Raw genomic sequence first — 18561 nt, 5'->3', positions numbered from 1 at the left:
CTGGATCTGCAGGTCGATTCCTTGTTTTCCTGGTCACAGCCTGTAATTCAGACAGTATCCTGGTAAAGCACTCTTTCAAAAGCTGCCGCATACTCATTTGCCATAGGGGTAGAACCAGACAACTGCAGGTTGACAAATGTGATTCCTCTGTTCAGGAAATGGGGAGAAGATAGCACTGAGAATTACAGACCAGAGTCTTACTTCAGCGGTGGCTGAATTATTGGACGGACAGGATTTACTAGTAATTGGAGAAACATTGTCTGATTAAGGATTTTCAACATGGCTTTCTAAGGATCATGTCAAGAAACACGAACCTGACGAATTCTGTGATGATGTGAAGCAAATTTTTTAATTTTTTTTTAGATTATGAGGACACTCAGTCCTCTTTTATTGTCATTTAGAAATGCTTGCATGCATTATGAAATGATACAATGTTCCTCCAGAGTGATATGACAAAATAAAAAAAGGACAAACCAGGACTCACACATTGATGAAGGTAGAACAGTGCAGGTGGACTTTAGTAAGGCGTTTGATAGGGTTCCCCGTTGTAGAGTCATCCATAAATTCTGGTGGCATACGAGCTGAAAATGTGGCTGTGTGAATACAGAATTAGCTTTCGCAGAGAAGTCAGAGGATGGTAGTATTTGGCGAGTATTTCGCTTGGGGGTCTATGACCATTGGTATCTTCAGGGAAGTCTGCTCTGAAACCACTGTTGCTTGCGACTTTTAAAAATGGCTTGGTTGGGGTAGTGGGGGCGGGATTGAAAGTTATCAAACGATATGACAGTTGACTAAGTGGTCGTTAGAGTGGAGGAATTTCATTTAGTTGGACCGGAACATTGCTGATCGGTTCGAGCATCAAGGGATATGGGGAGGAGTCAGGCGAATGGGGTTGAGTGGGATCGGGGATGAGCCATGATGGAATGGCAGAGTTCACGCAATGGGTTGAATGACTTGATTCTGCTCCCATGTCTTATGGTCTGTACGGGTTTGTTAGAGGCACGGTCGTTGTACAGAGAATGGTGGGTACATGGAACGCTCCGATAGAGGTGGATACACTGGGGGCATTCACGAACTCTTATTTAGGCACATTGGTAATATAAATAGCAGGCTGTGTTGTAGCGGATGGTTCGATTTATCTTAGGGTAGATTCAAAGGTCGGTACAACGTCGCCGGCCGTTGCACCTGTGATGTGCTGTCATGGTCTATGTCCTATCCTCCAAGTAACTGTCATTGAATACAAAACTGTAACTGAAATCCTACCGAAGGTTTATATGAATTCCTGACTATTCCACTCACTCGCCTTCCCACTGAAGGCAAACATGCCACATGCGCTTATAACATCCGGCCAGCTTGCGTACACACTGTTGGTGAGCTCTGTATTTCGGCGGACAGATTACTCTGTAAAGCAATAGTGGGCAATTCTGTTAACCGTCTGTCATTGATCGCATACCTTCAGTTACAGTAGAACTCCAAGGACAGCTCCCGCACTTGCTTGGATTCAACTCCAACAGACACGTCCATAACTGATCTTTATTGTCTAAATACCAAGCAACTGGTTTAGCAATTTGTTACCCCTGTTCTCCCTCACAGAACATTTATTAGCTAAGTTTGTCTTTCATTTCAGAAATATCTGCTGACCTTTATTTTTCAATCCATTTGACGTCATTCACATATTCTGTGCGCTCTCCGATATATATCAGCTCCCCGCTTCCATCAGTGATTACGAATGGAAGGGAGAGGCAGGCTGAACAGAAGAAGAGTGCACGAGCAGTGTGTCAAAAGGCGTCACACGCCTACGTTGGTGTTCATTTCAGTAATGACTGATCTTTGCCGGCATGCATAGTCTTTCGATGCCAGTTCCAAAAAGCTCGCTATAGCTCTAACTTCAGGTTTTTTTCCAATGTGTACGGGCTGTTTCTGACGATCTGCTTCTCAGCGAACGCGGTGTCAATGCAATTCAATTAAAAGCAGGTTTTAGTCATGATGAGGTCAAACTTCGGTTGGAGGAACAACACCTCATCTACCGTCTGGGTAGTCTCCAGCCCCTTGGTATGAACATCGAATTCTCTAACTTCCGGTAATACCCTCCTTATCCCTTCCACCATCCCACCTTCACTCTGTCTCCTCCTCTAGCTGCCTATCACCTCTCTCATGATTCTGCCTTCTTCTACTACCCATAGTGTTTTCCCCTTAGATTCCTCCTTCACCTCTTCTGCCTATCCCCTCCTTGCTTCCCCTCCCCCAGCCCTTGATCTTTCCTCATTGGTTTTTCACCTGGCACATTCCACCCTCCCCCCACCTTCTTTATAGGGCCCGTGACCCCTCCTTCTTTAGTCCTGACGAAGGCTCTCAGCCCGAAACGTTGACTGCTCCTTTCAACGGATACTGCCCGACCTGCTGAGTTCATCCAGCTTCTTTGTACGTCAGAGATTTTATTGACTTCATCTTGACAAATGTTCAAAACTAAATTAAACAATGTGTGAGCTGCTGACGTGCGGGAATAAATAAGCTGCTCCCGACTCACTCACAGTCACACACAATTAACTGACCGGCGACAACAAGTGACCGGTTGAATAATCAGTCCCGTTTCTCACCGTCACTCTGCATCGGGGAACCGATGATTATAAAATCACACTTCAGGGTCGTGTCTGGGATCGCTGCAGATCCAGGGTCACTGCCGAGGGATTTGTCAATTTAACATCATTAACATCATTATATTGGCCAGGATGTTCTCAAAGTGAGTAAAATGATTCTCTCCCAGGGACACTGGTTTCCCAGATCTAACCCGGCCCCCCGGGCTTTTCCTCTCTGTGTAATTCCCCTGCACGCCATTTGGAGCAGCTGTTGAATCCGGACATGCGCAGCTGGATAGGATGCGGAATTGCATCACTTTGGACGTCACAGAGTGTGAGATTGGAGCTAGTTCACCATTCAGATGTTCACAGATCAACTGTCAGTCCGGGTCTGGGTTCCTGCAGAGATCTCAGTTCCTTCCCCCCGGTCTGACTGAACTGATTCCTCCACAAGCTAAAACAGATGGAAGAATAAAGATAAAATAAACAGAATACACAACAGTGTCAGTAACAGTGGACTGGGGTTAACGTTTCAACAACACTCACACACAAATATCACCAGAAAACCCGCGGATCCGCTGATATTTTATTACATTGAACATTAACACAAATACTCACTCGATCAGCTTCAGACTCGGGAGGGCCAGTATGAGATGGCGGAGAGCGGGGACAGATCGGTCCGTGAGCGAGTTGAATCCCAGCTCCAGCTCTGTCAGTGATGGGTTGGTACTGAGAGCAGAGGCAAGATCCTCGGCACCAGAATCTGTGAGACCGATATCCCTCAGTCTGGAGGTGAGGATGAAGGACACAGAGAGACAGGAGACTGTAACACAATTACTGATCACATTAATGTTCAGTGTCAGACACCCAGTGACTGTAAACACAATCACCCACAGTCTGGTACTTACCCCAGTTTCTCTATTCCACACTTGGGGTTTGTCAGAGCCACAGACACCAGCTTCACTCCTGAATCTCCCAGTTTATTATAACCCAGGCCCAGCTCCGTCAGTGATGGGTTTGTACTGAGAGCGGAGGCGAGATCCTCAGCACCAGAATATGTGAGACTGACATCCCAGAGCCTGGAGATGAGAGAGAGTGAGGATGAAGGACACAGAGAGACAGGAGATGGTACAAATCCCCAGTGTTTATTAGTAACACGATTACTGATCACATTAATGTTCAGTGTCAGACACCCAGTGACTGTAAACACAATCTCCCACAGTCTGGTACTTACCACAGTTTCTGTATTTTACACTCCGGGTTCCTCAGAGCCGCAGACACCAGTTTCACTCCTGAATCTCCCAGTTTATTCTGCCCAAGGCTAAACACAAACAGACAAATTGATGAACAAAGTGATTCAAACCGTGGGTCTGGGGGAATTTCTCTCACTCGGATATTTCAGGAAACATTCACCCCTTCAGCAAATCACTGATCGGAGTTCCCATCACTCTCAATGTCCCTCACTGCCCAGCTCCAGGGTATTCACCGAATATCAGTAATGTAGTCTGTCGGTGTGACCCTGTAAACTCCACATATTCTGTCTCATTCCCCGATGGCTAGAAAAATGTTCCTGATGTAAGAGCGTTGGGAGGGGCAGGGGTGAAGGATGATAGAAAGTCCCACAGTGAGGAAAATTTGTGAAAGGGAAAGTGTCGATGGGAGTTGGTGGAAGAGACCCCACCTGAGGAAAAGAGGTAGGAAGAGAAAACCTGTAGGAGAAAGAGAGGAAATAGGAAACATCCCATAGGAGGAATGAGGATGAGGATGAGAGATTCCGCAGGAGTAAGGGATATGGGGAAAAGAAGATCCCGAAGGGAAAAATGGGAATGGGGAAGAGATCCCACAGGGGGAAAGGGGATGGGGAATACAGATCCCTCAGGAGGATACCAAAGGGAAGAGATAACTGCAGAAGATTAGAGGATGCAGAAATAGATTTTACGGGATGGGTCTTTCTGAATTGAGGACAACAATCGGGAGGAGATGCCCAAATGATCTGATGAAGTCTCCAACAACTCTTTACAAGGAACCACAGAACCCCCCCCCCCGTCTTTGGAGAATTACTGACCGATCCCCTGGGCATTTGTAACTATTTTTCACAATCTGATTTACGACTGTTTAACCCAAATTGTTTTACATTGAAACAACACAATGGGACAGTTTCACAGTTCAGATTGAGAGATAAATCAAGTTACCTCAACTCCTGGCACTTGTGGAGCCCGGGTCCCAGCCGTTGGATTCCTTCACACTGAAGGTGACAGCCCTGCAGGTCGAGGTGTTTTATTGTATCACAGAGTCCGATGACATGAGACAGGACCGCGCAGTCAATCGGGGTCAGTGTCATTCCACTGAATGAGAGTTTTTTCACAGATCCCAGTGTACCTTGAGTCAGTCCACGATTCTGAGACTCAAACAGGTAGTGCAGTGTGTTCAGGAGGCTCCTTTTACCAGATGCAATCCTCGTGTTTCCACTCTGGCGTTTAACCTCCTCCTTCACCCAGTCAATCACCCGGCACGTTGTTTGATGAGGAAATGGACCCAGAAACTCTTCCAGGCCTCGAGCTGTCATTGGGGAGGAGAGACCAGCAACAAAACGGAGAAATACCTCAAATCGCCCATCTGTCATGTTGTGAGCTTCAGTGAGGAATTTCAGGATATCCTTGGGATGTAGGGTCAGGAATTGTGCGACTGCTGCTACAAACTCTTGGATGGTGAGGTGTGGGAATGTGTACACCACACACCGGGCAGAATCCTCTCTCTCCAAAAGCTCCATCAGGAACCCGGACAGGAACTGGGAAGGCTTAAGATTGTAGCTGATCAAATCTCCATATGTAAATATGATCTTCTTCTCAGACACTCCTCTGAAGGCCATCTGACCAACCCTGAGTAACACATCACGGGGGTTCTCAATCTCACGAACGTGGTTTTTCAGGATGTTGTAAATATAGTAGGAGTACAGTTGGGTGATGGTCTTGGGAACTCGCTGCGGGTCCCTGTCTCTTTGTGTGAAGAAGGGGCCCAGTGCCAGAGCGAGGATCCAGCAGTAGGAGGGGTTGTAGCTCATGGTGTACAGGATCTCGTTCTCCTTCACGTGTTTGAAAATAGCTGCTGCCACCGATGGATCTTCAAAATACCTGATGAAATATTCCTTCCGTTCCTCACCAACAAATCCCAGGATTTCAGCCCAGACGCTGATCTTGGCTTTATCCAATAAATGTAATGCAGTGGGACGGGTGGTCACCAGCACTGAACACCCTGGGAGCAGCTTGCCCTGGATTAAACTGTACAAAATGTCCGACACCTCACAACACCACTCGGGATCTGGGCACTGGTGCTTGGGTTCTGTATCTCTCCGACTGTCAGCAAAATCAATTCTGTGCTCGAATTCATCCAGACCATCAAATATAAACAGCAATCCCTCTGGGTTCTTCCAGACATCTCTCAGGATATTCCCAAAGTAAGGATACTGATCCTGAATTAGTTGCCTCAGGTTTTTTCTGCAGTTAATAGTGTTTAAATCCCGGAATTTGAAACTGAAGACAAACTGGAATTGTTGGTATATTTTCCCTATGGCCCAGTCATAAACAATCTTTTGTACCATTGTTGTTTTCCCGATCCCCGGGACTCCGGCCACTGCTGCCGAACTCCCAGATTTGGTTTTCCTCCGGGAAAAGCTGCTCTGGAACAACTGATCAGTCTGGATTTTTTCCAGCTTTCCGCGGAGATGTTTCTCTCTCCACTCCTCGTGGTCTCTGCCTCTTGCCAGCAGCTCATGTTCCACCAGTGTCCGATCTCGAAGAGTAGAAATGACCGTGAGCTCAGCGTATCGATCTGCCAGCTGGAAAACCTTCACCTTCTCCCTCATCAGGATCGTGTTTGCTCTCAGTTTTTCAGTTTGTGCCCGCAGAGTCTCCTTGTGTTTCTGTTGAACATCTTCCATGGGAACATACAGTGGACAAACTGTTAGATGCTTCAACTCAGAACTCAGTATTTAAGTAGCCAAGGATTAGCTCAAAGGTTTTGCATTATTTGAACTCATCACTGGATTTTCTTACACTAAATTAAGTTTGATTAACAGACCCCAAAGTGGATGGAAAGGCATGGGCCAGATAATCATCAGATCATCACATTTCCACATTAATTGTTCAGTTAAGTTGAGTTTTCCCTGGTAGTTTACTGAGCCCCGACTAGAAAAACTCCCACTACTGCCACTTCTATCATTGTTCTGTGGAAAAACTTTTAAACCCCGGTGTTGATGTGGTCTTTGGAGATAGATAAAATGATAGTGGGCATTCTGTCAACGGAATAGGTCACAGGAATCACAGCTCCCCCTCCCCTCTCACCATCACGGATTCAAAATAAAGAGAAATACATCTGTGGATCTGTGGTGTGGTAGAAGATTAGAAACTTGGAAAACCAACAGAACAATACAAGTCCTTTGGCCCACAAAGCTGTGCCGAACATGTACTTAACTTAGAGTTTACCTGGGTTTACCCATAGCCCTCTATTTTTCTAAGCTCCATGTAGCCATCCAGAGGAGCCGTAAACAATCCTATCATATCCTCATCCACCACCGCCGCCAGCCGCCCATTCCATGTACTCACCACTCTCTGAGTAAAAAACAACTTACCCCTGACATCTCCTCTGTACCTGCTTCCAAGCAACATAAAACTATGTCCTCTCGTGCTAGCCATTTCAGCCCTGGGAAAAAGCCTCTGACTATCCACAAGATCAACGCCTCTCATCACTTTATACACCTCTATCAGGTCACCTCTCATCCTTCCTCGCTCCAAGGAGAAAAGGCTAGTTTCACTCAACCTATTCTCATAGGGCATGCACCCAATACAGGCAACATCCTTGTAAATCTCCACTGCACCCTTTCTATAGTTTCCATATCCTTCCTGTAGTGAGGTGACCAGAACTGAGCACAGTACTCCAAGTGGTGTCTGACCAGGGTCCTATATAACTACAACATTACCTCTCACCTCTTGAACTCAATCCCACAGTTGATGAAGGCCAATGTGCCGTATGCCTTCCTAACCACAGAGTCAAACTCCGCAGCAGCCTTGAGTGTCCTATGTCAACCTACTGTCCATGCCAGTATATTTCCTGTAACGCCATCAGATTTTATCTTGTTAAGTAGACTCATGAGGTAACTTATAATACGCCTTATGAAAACCTAAATGACATCCACTGCATCTCCTTTGTCCACTCTGTTTGGAATTTCCTCAATGAACTCTAGCAGATCTATCAGGCAAGATTTCCCTTCATAGAAACTATGTTGACTTTGACTTATTTTATAATTAGACTGTAAATACCTCAGAACCTCAATCTTAATAATACTCTCACACTTCCCCAACCACTGAGGTTGGGCAAACTGGTCTATAATTTTGCAATCAAGAGAGAATCTGTAGATGCTGAAAATGCAGCAACACACACAAAATGCTGGAGGAACTTGGAAGGCCAGACAGCATCTATGGAAAAAAAGTATAGTTGACGTTCCGGGCTTAAACACTTCGGTAGGTCTGGAAACAAAATGCTGGGGAGTAGAATTGAAAGGTGTGGCGGGGGGGTGGGGGGAGGAGAGGGGAGAGAGAATTGCCAGACGATGGGTGAAACTTGGAGGGGGAGGGTTGAAGCAAAGGGTTGAAGTTGATTGGTTAAAGAGACAGAAGGCCATGGAAGAAAGAGAAAATAAAACAACTTTTTTTTATCTTATTCCTTGGCTTTTACCCAGTCACTAACTGTCTCCTAAGGTTCCCTTTACATTAGGCTCCCTGATAAGATCTGGATCTCACAATGTATCTGAAACCTGCCAGGGGTATGTGGCTTCTCTTAGTTTGTCAGGACCCAATCAGGGTTGTGTGGGGTCTCACAGTGTGTCAGGACCCTGCTGGGAGTGTGTGGGCTCTTAGTGTGTCAAGATCCTGCCAGGTGTGTCTGGGGTCCCACAGTGCGTCAGGACCCTGCCAGGAGTGTGTGGGGTCTCACAGTGCGGCAGGACACTGTCAGGTATGTGTGGGGTCTCTATTCAATCTATTCAGCTGTGATAGGCAACGTAGGAAAACATTGATCTTGCACATATTTAATTTAGAGAATGTGACACTGGTAGAAATGATGTTGTTCAATAATCAGGGAGTGTATCTGTTTCCTATTCAGAAATGTGTGTGGGAATGACACTGTCGTGTCTGTTCCCTCTGTAAACCGGATGAAGGACAATGATGAACAAGCTTGTAGCGATTTACTAAACCCGTGTTCAGGCACACTGAGGGGTTTCATTGACCGGATGTGGACTGGAGCTGCATTAACAGAGGTGACAGAGACGTGAGTAGTTTGTAAACTTCCTGATTGGTCTATCTCTGGTACCAAATTTAAATTATCATCTTTGGGATTTATTCCTGTAAGTGAGAGAGACTGAACCAGGGTTCTGGCCGAGATTCCCTATATTTATTTTAAGAGCTTCGAATAATCAGACAAAACATGGGCTGATGCAATATTGATAAGTTCTGTGATATTTGTCTTTCCTACCCTCTCTCCTCTGTTAAATGTGCAGTTGAGTGATCCAACTCAGTCTGCGATGATGAACCCTTACAATCTCTTCAGCCCATGTACTGCCCCGGACTCCATTTTCACGGGCATGATGGGCTTATGGATGTAGTGAGCTTCTCATCCAGACGGTCACAATTTAACTAATTGCAATATTATTTATAGATATTTTCAGTCCTTTCCACATTCCTTGCAGCGATCTCACAACCCTCGGTTTCCCTGTCCTAATTCCCATCTCTTCACCTTCCACAGAGTCCAGCACACAAACTGGCACACATCAATTTCAGCTTCTGTGAACTGCGCTGAGGAATTTGTCTCCGATCTCACCCTCAGTAATACTGTCTCACTGCTAGAATTCCCAGGATTATTGAGTTGGAAATTAAACTGGATATCTTTATCAATGTTTGCACTAAGGGAGTGCAGATGTGAAGAGAGCAGGGTTCATATGCTGCTTTTCTGATTAAAGTGACGTTATTATTACTATTCTGTGAATAGAACTTCAATGGACGAGCAACTCGAAAAACAAAAATAACCTAAAGAAACTGAAGTCGTTTAGAAAATGGTTAAGGATGAGGCTATCCTGGAGCGGATAGTCGCTGGCAAGAGAAGGATTTGACTTTTTGATATGAAGAAATATCCTTTTTTTTTGTCATTCTCCAGATCCCCCCCTTCTCCACTCAGACTCTGGTGGGGATCTGTAGTTTTAGGCCCCAGAGCGGTGTGAGCACTTTCCTCAAACTCGCCAGCTCTCTGCCTCTTTCCTCAAAATGTCCTTTGAAAACTCTCCCTCTAGCAAACACGTTTCCCTGTGTGTCACTGTGTTCTCTGTCACAGTGCCAGTATTTACCTGGTCAGATCCTCGTGGCTCAACAACTGAACCGCCCGAGGCAAATTACAAACGTTGGTGGAAACAGAGGTCAAGTTTCAACTTGATGAACTCTGCTTCAGTCTCATCTGGGCCACTGCGTACCTTTCCAATCGCCTCACTACCGGAGGAATGTTAAGGCTTTAGAGAGGGAGCAGAAGAGGTTTACCAGGATGCTGCCTGGTTTAAAGGGCATGTGCTATCAGGAGAGGCTGGATAAAATTAGATTGTTTTCTCTGGATCATCGGAGGCCGAGGGGAGCTCTGACAAAGGTTTGCAACATTAAGAGAGGCATAAATAGAGTGAACAGAAAGAATCGGTTTCTGAATGTCTCAAATGCTATTGAAGGTGAGAGGGTGTACAGTGAAGGGGGAAGTGTCATTGCTGTCTGGAAAGCACTGCCTGGTAAGGTGGTAGACGTAAATTTTTTGAAGCTTTTAAGAGACGTTTGGTTAGGTACATGGATTAAGGAAGATGGAGGCATATGGAGATGGTGTCGGAAGGGGAGATTAGAGTTTGGGTATGTTTGATTTACTTGTTAGCTGTTTCAGTACAATATTATTTGCCTAATGGCCTATTCCTCTGTTATACTCTTCAATTTTCAACGCATGTTCACTCACCTTTCAACTCACTGAGAATCTTGAGTAAACCTTGAGTGGGATTTGATCGATGGGATGGATCAGAACCTGTTTGAATTTAAACACATTAAGTGGATAATTTATGGAAAATTGTGAAGTGTAATGTTTTGCAACTCAAATTTGAATTAACCTCTGATATTATCTCACCATACATCTGTATATCCTTAAGTATTTTGTCCAAATTTGGGACTCCTATCCGCATTTTCACAAAGGTTTCCCACATCACCCTCCGGGCGCGGGAGCCTTTCCCCATCACCAGGCTCAGGAGGAGTTTAGAACTGTCCGCCCGCTCTCCCTTATCAGCGAGATCAGAGATTTTCTGTGAAGAGTAACGGTGAACATATTGGGGACTGACAGATTCACACAGAGAATGAGAAGTAAATGATGTGCTCTGAAACGGGATCACACAGAGCAGTCACCCGGACGGGTGCTGATCCTGTCTGGACATGGACTGTACATTCTGAGTGCAGAGCACACGGAGGGACATTCACCGTGAACCTGGTCCACCAGTCAATGAGATCCTGGTTGGTCTGTGACCGCTTCATTGACGTGGCTCCAAATCCATAAATAATTCCTCACCGGATTTAACAGCGTAAAACAGAAATCAGAAAATAACCATAACAGATGAAGAAAGAAGTCAGGAGGGTTTTTATAACAGAGTGAGCAGTCTCGGAGAAGTTGCAGAAAAGATGATGTGATTCATCTCCTCAGTCCGCCAGTGTCCAGCATGACAGCGGATTATCGGCTGACACCTGATTCCTTTCCTTTGCCTTTTCCAGTGTAGGTTTGTTCGGTGATTACACATTAGAACATGGCAGTATTCCCCGATTCACACTGTTTGCAGTTACAGATTGTAACACAATCATCTCCACTCAGAACAGAACACACTCGAGCTCCTGTGGCACCCACAGATGATGCCCCGGTTCTCATTGATATCCTGCTGTCAGACTGCACGATCTTCCCAAACTGAAACCTCCTGTCATATTTCCATTTAATACTGTAACCCCACACAAATGTCACTTGCTCAACTCACTCTGAACATTGAGCAGCCACCCACCAGTCCGCGGGGTCTTTTCGCCCCTTTCTATCACTGCTTCAGAATCACATCTTTGAGATTGCATGTACAGCATTTATTTACCAGTTGTTCTTTTATCTAATTTAATATCCAATGAGTCGGAGTTCCGACATCCATCAGTCCTGTGATGTGTGAAAATTCAAACTCATTCTCCCTCCCACTCACCCGATGTTCCTCTCCGCTGAACTGATTCTCGGCCGTTAATGCCAGGCTCACTCCGTGCACCCCTCTTTCCATCGCCTGCTCCAGCCTGTCCCGGTAGAAGTCCGTCAGCTGCAGCAGCTGGGAATCGTTGCAGCCTGCCAGGAGCTCGGTGATCACTGAACTCGGACCTATGAAGCACAATGGTGAAAATTAAAGAAATTACTGACCCCATATTCGGAGGCAACTTTCTCTCTGGAACCGTAAGATGGTGCACCAGGTCACCAAACACAGTCCAAGATATATATAAAGGGTGCGAGGGAGGAATAAGCGGGGTTGGTGAAATGAGCGCAGGCTGGGTGGGGGTTCAGATCGAGCAGGGTTGTGGTGGGGCTTGGCTCCATCTGTTGAAGGCTGCCCTTTCTAGTCCCCAGGAATATACCTCTCTGTTTGGAAAGGACTCTGCTTATTCCTGAGAATATAGTAACCCATCACCCTCACTCTCCTGGTACTGCCCATCACCACCGCTTTGCTCTGGGTTATGTCTGCCTGCCTGGTTAACCCCTTCCTCAGCAAATCTCTGGCATATCTCACAAAATGCTGGAGGTACTCAGCAGGTCAGGCAGCATCTATCGAGGAGAATAAACAGCCAACATTTAGGGTGCTTCATCAGACTGGAAATGAGGGGACAGAAATTCTAGATATTGTCACATTATTTTCTATATTTTGTGGTCCTGATCTGAAACATTAACTGTTTATTTCTCTCCATGGATGCTGAGTTCCGCCAATATTTTGTGTGTCTTTGTGTTGCTCAAAGCTTTCAGCATCTGCAGAATGTCTTGTGCTCTGGAACACCTCACTGTTTTATTGTGCATCACTGTCTGTTTGAAGAGCAAAAAGCAGACAATAATTGTGCTCCTTCCACGTGTGACTGCTAACTCTGTCTCATCTCTCTGCTCAGTTTTTACAAATATTTTGTGAATTGCTGATATTGGAATAAACTCAGACACAGTGTCAAGGAAATATTTAAAAATTAAAATAATTTGCTAACATACCCATGTCCTTTCCTGATCTTAACATCACTGGAACTTCTCTCCTGCCCACTCCTTGAGCCATTTTGAGGACAGTTGTGCTCAGATTTTGATGCTCTGTAACAAACAAAATTAACAGTAGGGTCAGATATTAATTGAGGTGTAAAGCAGAACACTGTTTTGTTTTTCAACTGAGGCAAACATTTCCAAATATCTTGGATCTATCCACTAAAGGCTTGACTCAGCCAGATCCACCCGCGTCCATCCACCCACAGATCGATCTCCCCATGGATTGTGCACCGTGCTGGGATTCTCTGGGGTATCTACTCACTATATTGCTGGCAAATCCCTATTAGGTAAAAATCTTGTGCCCTGGAGGGATGTGTCAATGGAATGGCGAATGTGGTCATCCTACCACAGTTTAACATTGCCTGGCATTGACACCTATGGCAATATATGATTTGACTCTATAGAGAAACAATCTGACATCCTGAACAATGCAGTCTCACCCATAGTATCATAATATCTTGTCCTGAACCACTATCATTTTTCCAGCAGGACTTTAAGATCATTATTAGCACTAAAACTCGGTTAAGATTTCTTTAAGCATATCACCTGGCTATTATCAGATAATTAGTTATATGACACCCTGTCAGCTGTGTGGTCTGACAGTGTGTCAAGACTCTGCCAGGGTTATGTGGGTTCTCACAGTGTGTCAGGACCCTGTCAGGTGTGTGTGGGGTCTCACAGTGTGTCAGGACACTGCCAGGGGTGTGTGGGGTCTCGCAGTGTGTCAGGACCCTGTCAGGGGTGTGTGGGGTCCCGTAGTGTGTCAGGACCGGGTCATGTGTGTGTGGGCTCTCTCAGTGTGTCAGGTCCCTGTCAGGGGTGTGCGGGGTCTCACAGTGTGTCAGGACCCTGTCAGGGGTGTGTGTGTGTGGTCTCTAAGTGTGTCAGGACCCTGTCAGGTGGGTGTGGGTTCTCACAGTGTGTCGGGACCCTGTCAAGGGTCTGCGGGTCTCACAGTATGTCAGGACCCTGTCAGGGGTGTGTGGGGTCTCACAGTTTGTCAGGACCCTGTCAGTGGTGTGTGGGGTCTCACAGTGTGTCAGGACCCTGTCAGGGGTGTGTGTGGGTTCTCACAGTGTGTCGGGACCCTGTCAAGGGTCTGTGGGGTCTCACAGTATGTCCGGACTCTGTCAGGGGTGTGTGGGGTCTCACAGTGTGTCAGGACGCTGTCAGGGGTGTGTGGGGTCTCACAGTGTGTCAGGACGCTGTCAGGGGTGTGTGGGGTCTCACAGTGTGTCAGGACCCTGTCAGGGGTGTGTGGGGTCTCTCAGTGTGTCAGGACCCTGTCAGGTGTGTGTGGGGTCTCTAAGTGTGTCAGGACCCTGTCAGGTGGGTGTGGGTTCTCACAGTGTGTCGGGACCCTGTCAAGGGTCTGCGGGTCTCACAGTATGTCAGGACCCTGTCAGGGGTGTGTGGGGTCTCACAGTTTGTCAGGACACTGTCAGTGGTGTGTGGGGTCTCACAGTATGTCAGGACCCTGTCAGGGGTGTGTGTGGGTTCTCACAGTGTGTCGGGACCTTGTCAAGGGTCTGTGGGGTCTCACAGTATGTCAGGACTCTGTCAGGGGTGTGTGGGGTCTCACAGTGTGTCAGGACGCTGTCAGGGGTGTGTGGGGTCTCACAGTGTGTCAGGACCCTGTCAGGGGTGTGTGGGGTCTCTCAGTGTGTCAGGACCCTGTCAGGGGTGTGTGGGGTCTCACAGTGTGTCAGGACCCTGTCAGGGGTGTGTGGGGTCTCACAGTGTGTCAGGAACCTGTCAGGGGTGTGTGGAGTCTCACAGTGTGTCGGGACCATGTCAGAAGTGTGTGGGGTCTCACCTTGTGTCGGGACCATGTCAGGGGTGTGTGGGGTCTCACTGTGTGTCAGGACCCTGTCAGGGGTGTGTGGGGTCTCACAGTGTGTCAGGACCCTACCAGGGGTATGTGGAGTCTCACAGTGTGTTGGGACCCTGTCAGGGGTATGTGGAGTCTCACAGTGTGTCAGGACCCTGTCAGGGGTGTGCGGGGTCTCACAGTGTGTCAGGACCCTGTCAGGGGTGTGTGTGTGTGGTCTCTAAGTGTGTCAGGACCGTGTCAGGTGGGTGTGGGTTCTCACAGTGTGTCGGGACCCTGTCAAGGGTCTGCGGGTCTCACAGTGTGTCAGGACCCTACCAGGGGTATGTGGAGTCTCACAGTGTGTCAGGACCCTGTCAGGGGTGTGCGGGGTCTCACAGTGTGTCAGGACCCCATCAGGGGTGTGTGTGTGTGGTCTCTAAGTGTGTCAGGACCGTGTCAGGGGTGTGTGGGGTCTCACTGTGTGTCAGGACCCTGTCAGGGGTGTGTGGGGTCTCACAGTGTGTCAGGACCCTACCAGGGGTATGTGGAGTCTCACAGTGTGTTGGGACCCTGTCAGGGGTATGTGGAGTCTCACAGTGTGTCAGGACCCTGTCAGGGGTGTGTAGGGTCTCACAGTGTGTCAGGACCCTGTCAGGGGTGTGTGGGTTCTCACAGTGTGTCGGGACCCTGTCAAGGGTCTGCGGGTCTCACAGTGTGTCAGGATCCTGTCAGGGGTGTGTGGGGTCTCACAGTTTGTCAGGACCCTGTTAGTGGCGTGTGGGGTCTCACAGTGTGTCAGGACCCTGTCAGGGGTGTGTGTGGGTTCTCACAGTGTGTCGGGACCCTGTCAAGGGTCTGTGGGGTCTCACAGTATGTCAGGACTCTGTCAGGGGTGTGTGGGGTCTCACAGTGTGTCAGGACACTGTCAGGGGTGTGTGGGGTCTCACAGTGTGTCAGGACCCTGTCAGGGGTGTGTGGGGTCTCTCAGTGTGTCAGGACCCTGTCAGGGGTGTGTGGGGTCTCACCGTGTGTCAGGACCCTGTCAGGGGTATGTGGAGTCTAACAGTGTGTCAGGTCCCAGTCAGGGGTGTGTGTGTTCTCACCGTGCGTCGGGACCCTACCAGGGTTATGTGGAGTCTGACAGTGTGTCATTAAGCTGTCAGGGGTGTGTGGGTTCTCAGAGCGGAACAATATCCTGCCAGGGTTGAGTGGTGTCTCACAGCATGTCGGGACGCCGTCATGGGTGTGTGGGGTCTCACAGTGTGTCAGTCCCCTGCCAGAGGTATGTGGAGTCTCACAGTGTGTCAGGACCCTGACAGGAGTGTGTGGGGTCTCACAGTGTGTCAGGACCCTGTCAGGGGTGTGTGTGTGTGGTCTCACAGTGTGTCAGGACCCTGTCAGGTGGGTGTGTGTTCTCACAGTGTGTTGGGACCCTGTCAAGGGTCTGCGGGGTCTCACAGTATGTCAGGACCCTGTCAGGGGTGTGTGGGGTCTCACAGTTTGTCAGGACCCTGTCAGTGGTGTGTGGGGTCTCACAGTGTGTCAGGACCCTGTCAGGGGTGTGTGTGGGTTCTCACAGTGTGTCGGGACCCTGTCAAGGGTCTGTGGGGTCTCGCAGTATGTCAGGACCCTGTCAGGGGTGTGTGGGGTCTCACAGTGTGTCGGGACCATGTCAGAAGTGTGTGGGGTCTCACTTTGTGTCGGGACCATGTCAGGGGTGTGTGGGGTGTCACAGTGTGTCAGGAACCTGTCAGGAGTGTGTGGGGTCTCACAGTGTGTCAGGACCCTGTCAGGGGTGCGTGGGATCTCACAGTGTGTCAGGACCCTGTCAGGGGTGTGTGGAGTCTAACAGTGTGTCAGGTCCCAGTCAGGGGTGTGTGTGTTCTCACCGTGCGTCGGGACCCTACCAGGGTTATGTGGAGTCTGACAGTGTGTCAGTAAGCTGTCAGGGGTGTGTGGGTTCTCAGAGCGGAACAATATCCTGCCAGGGTTGACTGGCGTCTCACAGCATGTCGGGAACCCGTCATGGGTGTGTGGGGTCTCACAGTGTGTTAGGACACCGTCAGCCATGTGTGTGGGTTCTCACAGTGTGTCAGCACCCTGCCAGAGGTATGTGGAGACTTACAGTGTGTCAGGTCCCTGTCAGGGGTGTGTGGGGTCTCATAGTGTGTCAGGACCCTGTCAGGGGTGTGTGGGGTCTCACTGTGTGTCAGGACCCGGACAGGGTTGTGTGGGGTCTCACAGTGTGTCAGGACCCTGTCAGGAGTGTGTGGGGTCTCAGTGTGTCAGGTCCCTGTCAGGGGTGTGTGGGGTCTCACAGTGTGTTCTGACCCTGTCAGGGATGTGTGGGGTCTCACAGTGTGTCAGGACCCTGTCAATGGTGTGTGGGGTCTCACAGTGTGTCAGGACCCTGTCAGCGGTGTGTGGAGTCGCACAGTGTGTCAGGACCCTGTCAGGGGAGTGTGAGGTCTCACAGTTTGTCATGACCGAAACCAGGGCTATGTGGGTTCTCACAGTGTGTCGGGACCCTGTCAGGGGTGTGTGGGGTCTCACAGTGTGTCGGGACCATGTCAGGGGTGTGTGGGGTCTCACAGTGTGTCGGGACCATGTCAGGGGTGTGTGGGGTCTCACCTTGTGTCGGGACCATGTCAGGGGTGTGTGGGGTCTCACTGTGTGTCAGGACCCTGTCAGGGGTGTGTGGGGTCTCACTGTGTGTCAGGACCCTGTCAGGGGTGTGTGGGGTCTCACAGTGTGTCAGGACCCTACCAGGGGTATGTGGAGTCTCACAGTGTGTTGGGACCCTGTCAGGGGTATGTGGAGTCTCACAGTGTGTCAGGACCCTGTCAGGGGTGTGTAGGGTCTCACAGTGTGTCAGGACCCTGTCAGGGGTGTGTGGGTTCTCACAGTGTGTCGGGACCCTGTCAAGGGTCTGCGGGTCTCACAGTGTGTCAGGATCCTGTCAGGGGTGTGTGGGGTCTCACAGTTTGTCAGGACCCTGTTAGTGGCGTGTGGGGTCTCACAGTGTGTCAGGACCCTGTCAGGGGTGTGTGTGGGTTCTCACAGTGTGTCGGGACCCTGTCAAGGGTCTGTGGGGTCTCACAGTATGTCAGGACTCTGTCAGGGGTGTGTGGGGTCTCACAGTGTGTCAGGACACTGTCAGGGGTGTGTGGGGTCTCACAGTGTGTCAGGACCCTGTCAGGGGTGTGTGGGGTCTCTCAGTGTGTCAGGACCCTGTCAGGGGTGTGTGGGGTCTCACCGTGTGTCAGGACCCTGTCAGGGGTATGTGGAGTCTAACAGTGTGTCAGGTCCCAGTCAGGGGTGTGTGTGTTCTCACCGTGTGTCGGGACCCTACCAGGGTTATGTGGAGTCTGACAGTGTGTCAGTAAGCTGTCAGGGGTGTGTGGAGTCTCACCGTGTGTCAGGACCCTGTCAGGGGTATGTGGAGTCTAACAGTGTGTCAGGTCCCAGTCAGGGGTGTGTGTGTTCTCACCGTGCGTCGGGACCCTACCAGGGTTATGTGGAGTCTGACAGTGTGTCAGTAAGCTGTCAGGGGTGTGTGGGTTCTCACAGTGTGTTAGGACACCGTCAGCCATGTGTGTGGGTTCTCACCGTGTGTCAGGACCCTGCCAGAGGTATGTGGGGTCTTACAGTGTGTCAGGTCCCTGTCAGGGGTGTGTGGGGTCTCACAGTGTGTTCTGACCCTGTCAGGGATGTGTGGGGTGTCACAGTGTGTCGGGACCATGTCAGAAGTGTGTGGGGTCTCACCTCGTGTCAGGACCCTGTCAGGGGTGTGTGGGGTCTCACAGTGTG

General features: G+C 49.0%; 1 protein-coding gene across 11 annotated transcripts in view; it reads right to left on the bottom strand.

Moving 5' to 3' along the window:
• Nucleotides 1-391: 391 nt before the first annotated feature.
• The window catches only part of LOC140720838 (NACHT, LRR and PYD domains-containing protein 3-like), a 59293-nt gene continuing 41123 nt past the window's right edge, over nucleotides 392-18561 (bottom strand). For 9 of the 11 annotated variants that reach the window (XM_073035683.1, XM_073035685.1, XM_073035678.1 and 6 more), the window contains 9 exons: nucleotides 12894-12986; nucleotides 11863-12029; nucleotides 10770-10941; nucleotides 10605-10670; nucleotides 4769-6506; nucleotides 3811-3897; nucleotides 3485-3655; nucleotides 3195-3399; nucleotides 2416-3030 (listed from right to left, as the gene is read on the bottom strand). In XM_073035683.1, coding sequence (XP_072891784.1) covers nucleotides 2950-3030; nucleotides 3195-3399; nucleotides 3485-3655; nucleotides 3811-3897; nucleotides 4769-6506; nucleotides 10605-10670; nucleotides 10770-10941; nucleotides 11863-12029; nucleotides 12894-12954 — 2748 coding nt within the window. In that variant the 5' untranslated portion in view covers nucleotides 12955-12986 and the 3' untranslated portion in view covers nucleotides 2416-2949. Of the gene's footprint in view, nucleotides 1402-2415; nucleotides 3031-3194; nucleotides 3400-3484; nucleotides 3656-3810; nucleotides 3898-4768; nucleotides 6507-10604; nucleotides 10671-10769; nucleotides 10942-11862; nucleotides 12030-12893; nucleotides 12987-18561 lie in introns of those variants that run through there. The other 2 variants (XR_012097266.1, XM_073035687.1) reach the window with 2 other exon arrangements.

This window comes from Hemitrygon akajei, unplaced genomic scaffold (genome assembly GCF_048418815.1).
Source record: "Hemitrygon akajei unplaced genomic scaffold, sHemAka1.3 Scf000047, whole genome shotgun sequence".
NCBI classification, from domain to species: domain Eukaryota; kingdom Metazoa; phylum Chordata; class Chondrichthyes; order Myliobatiformes; family Dasyatidae; genus Hemitrygon; species Hemitrygon akajei.
Note: the sequence above shows the minus strand (reverse complement) of the source record. Positions and strands in the feature narration are given on the sequence as shown.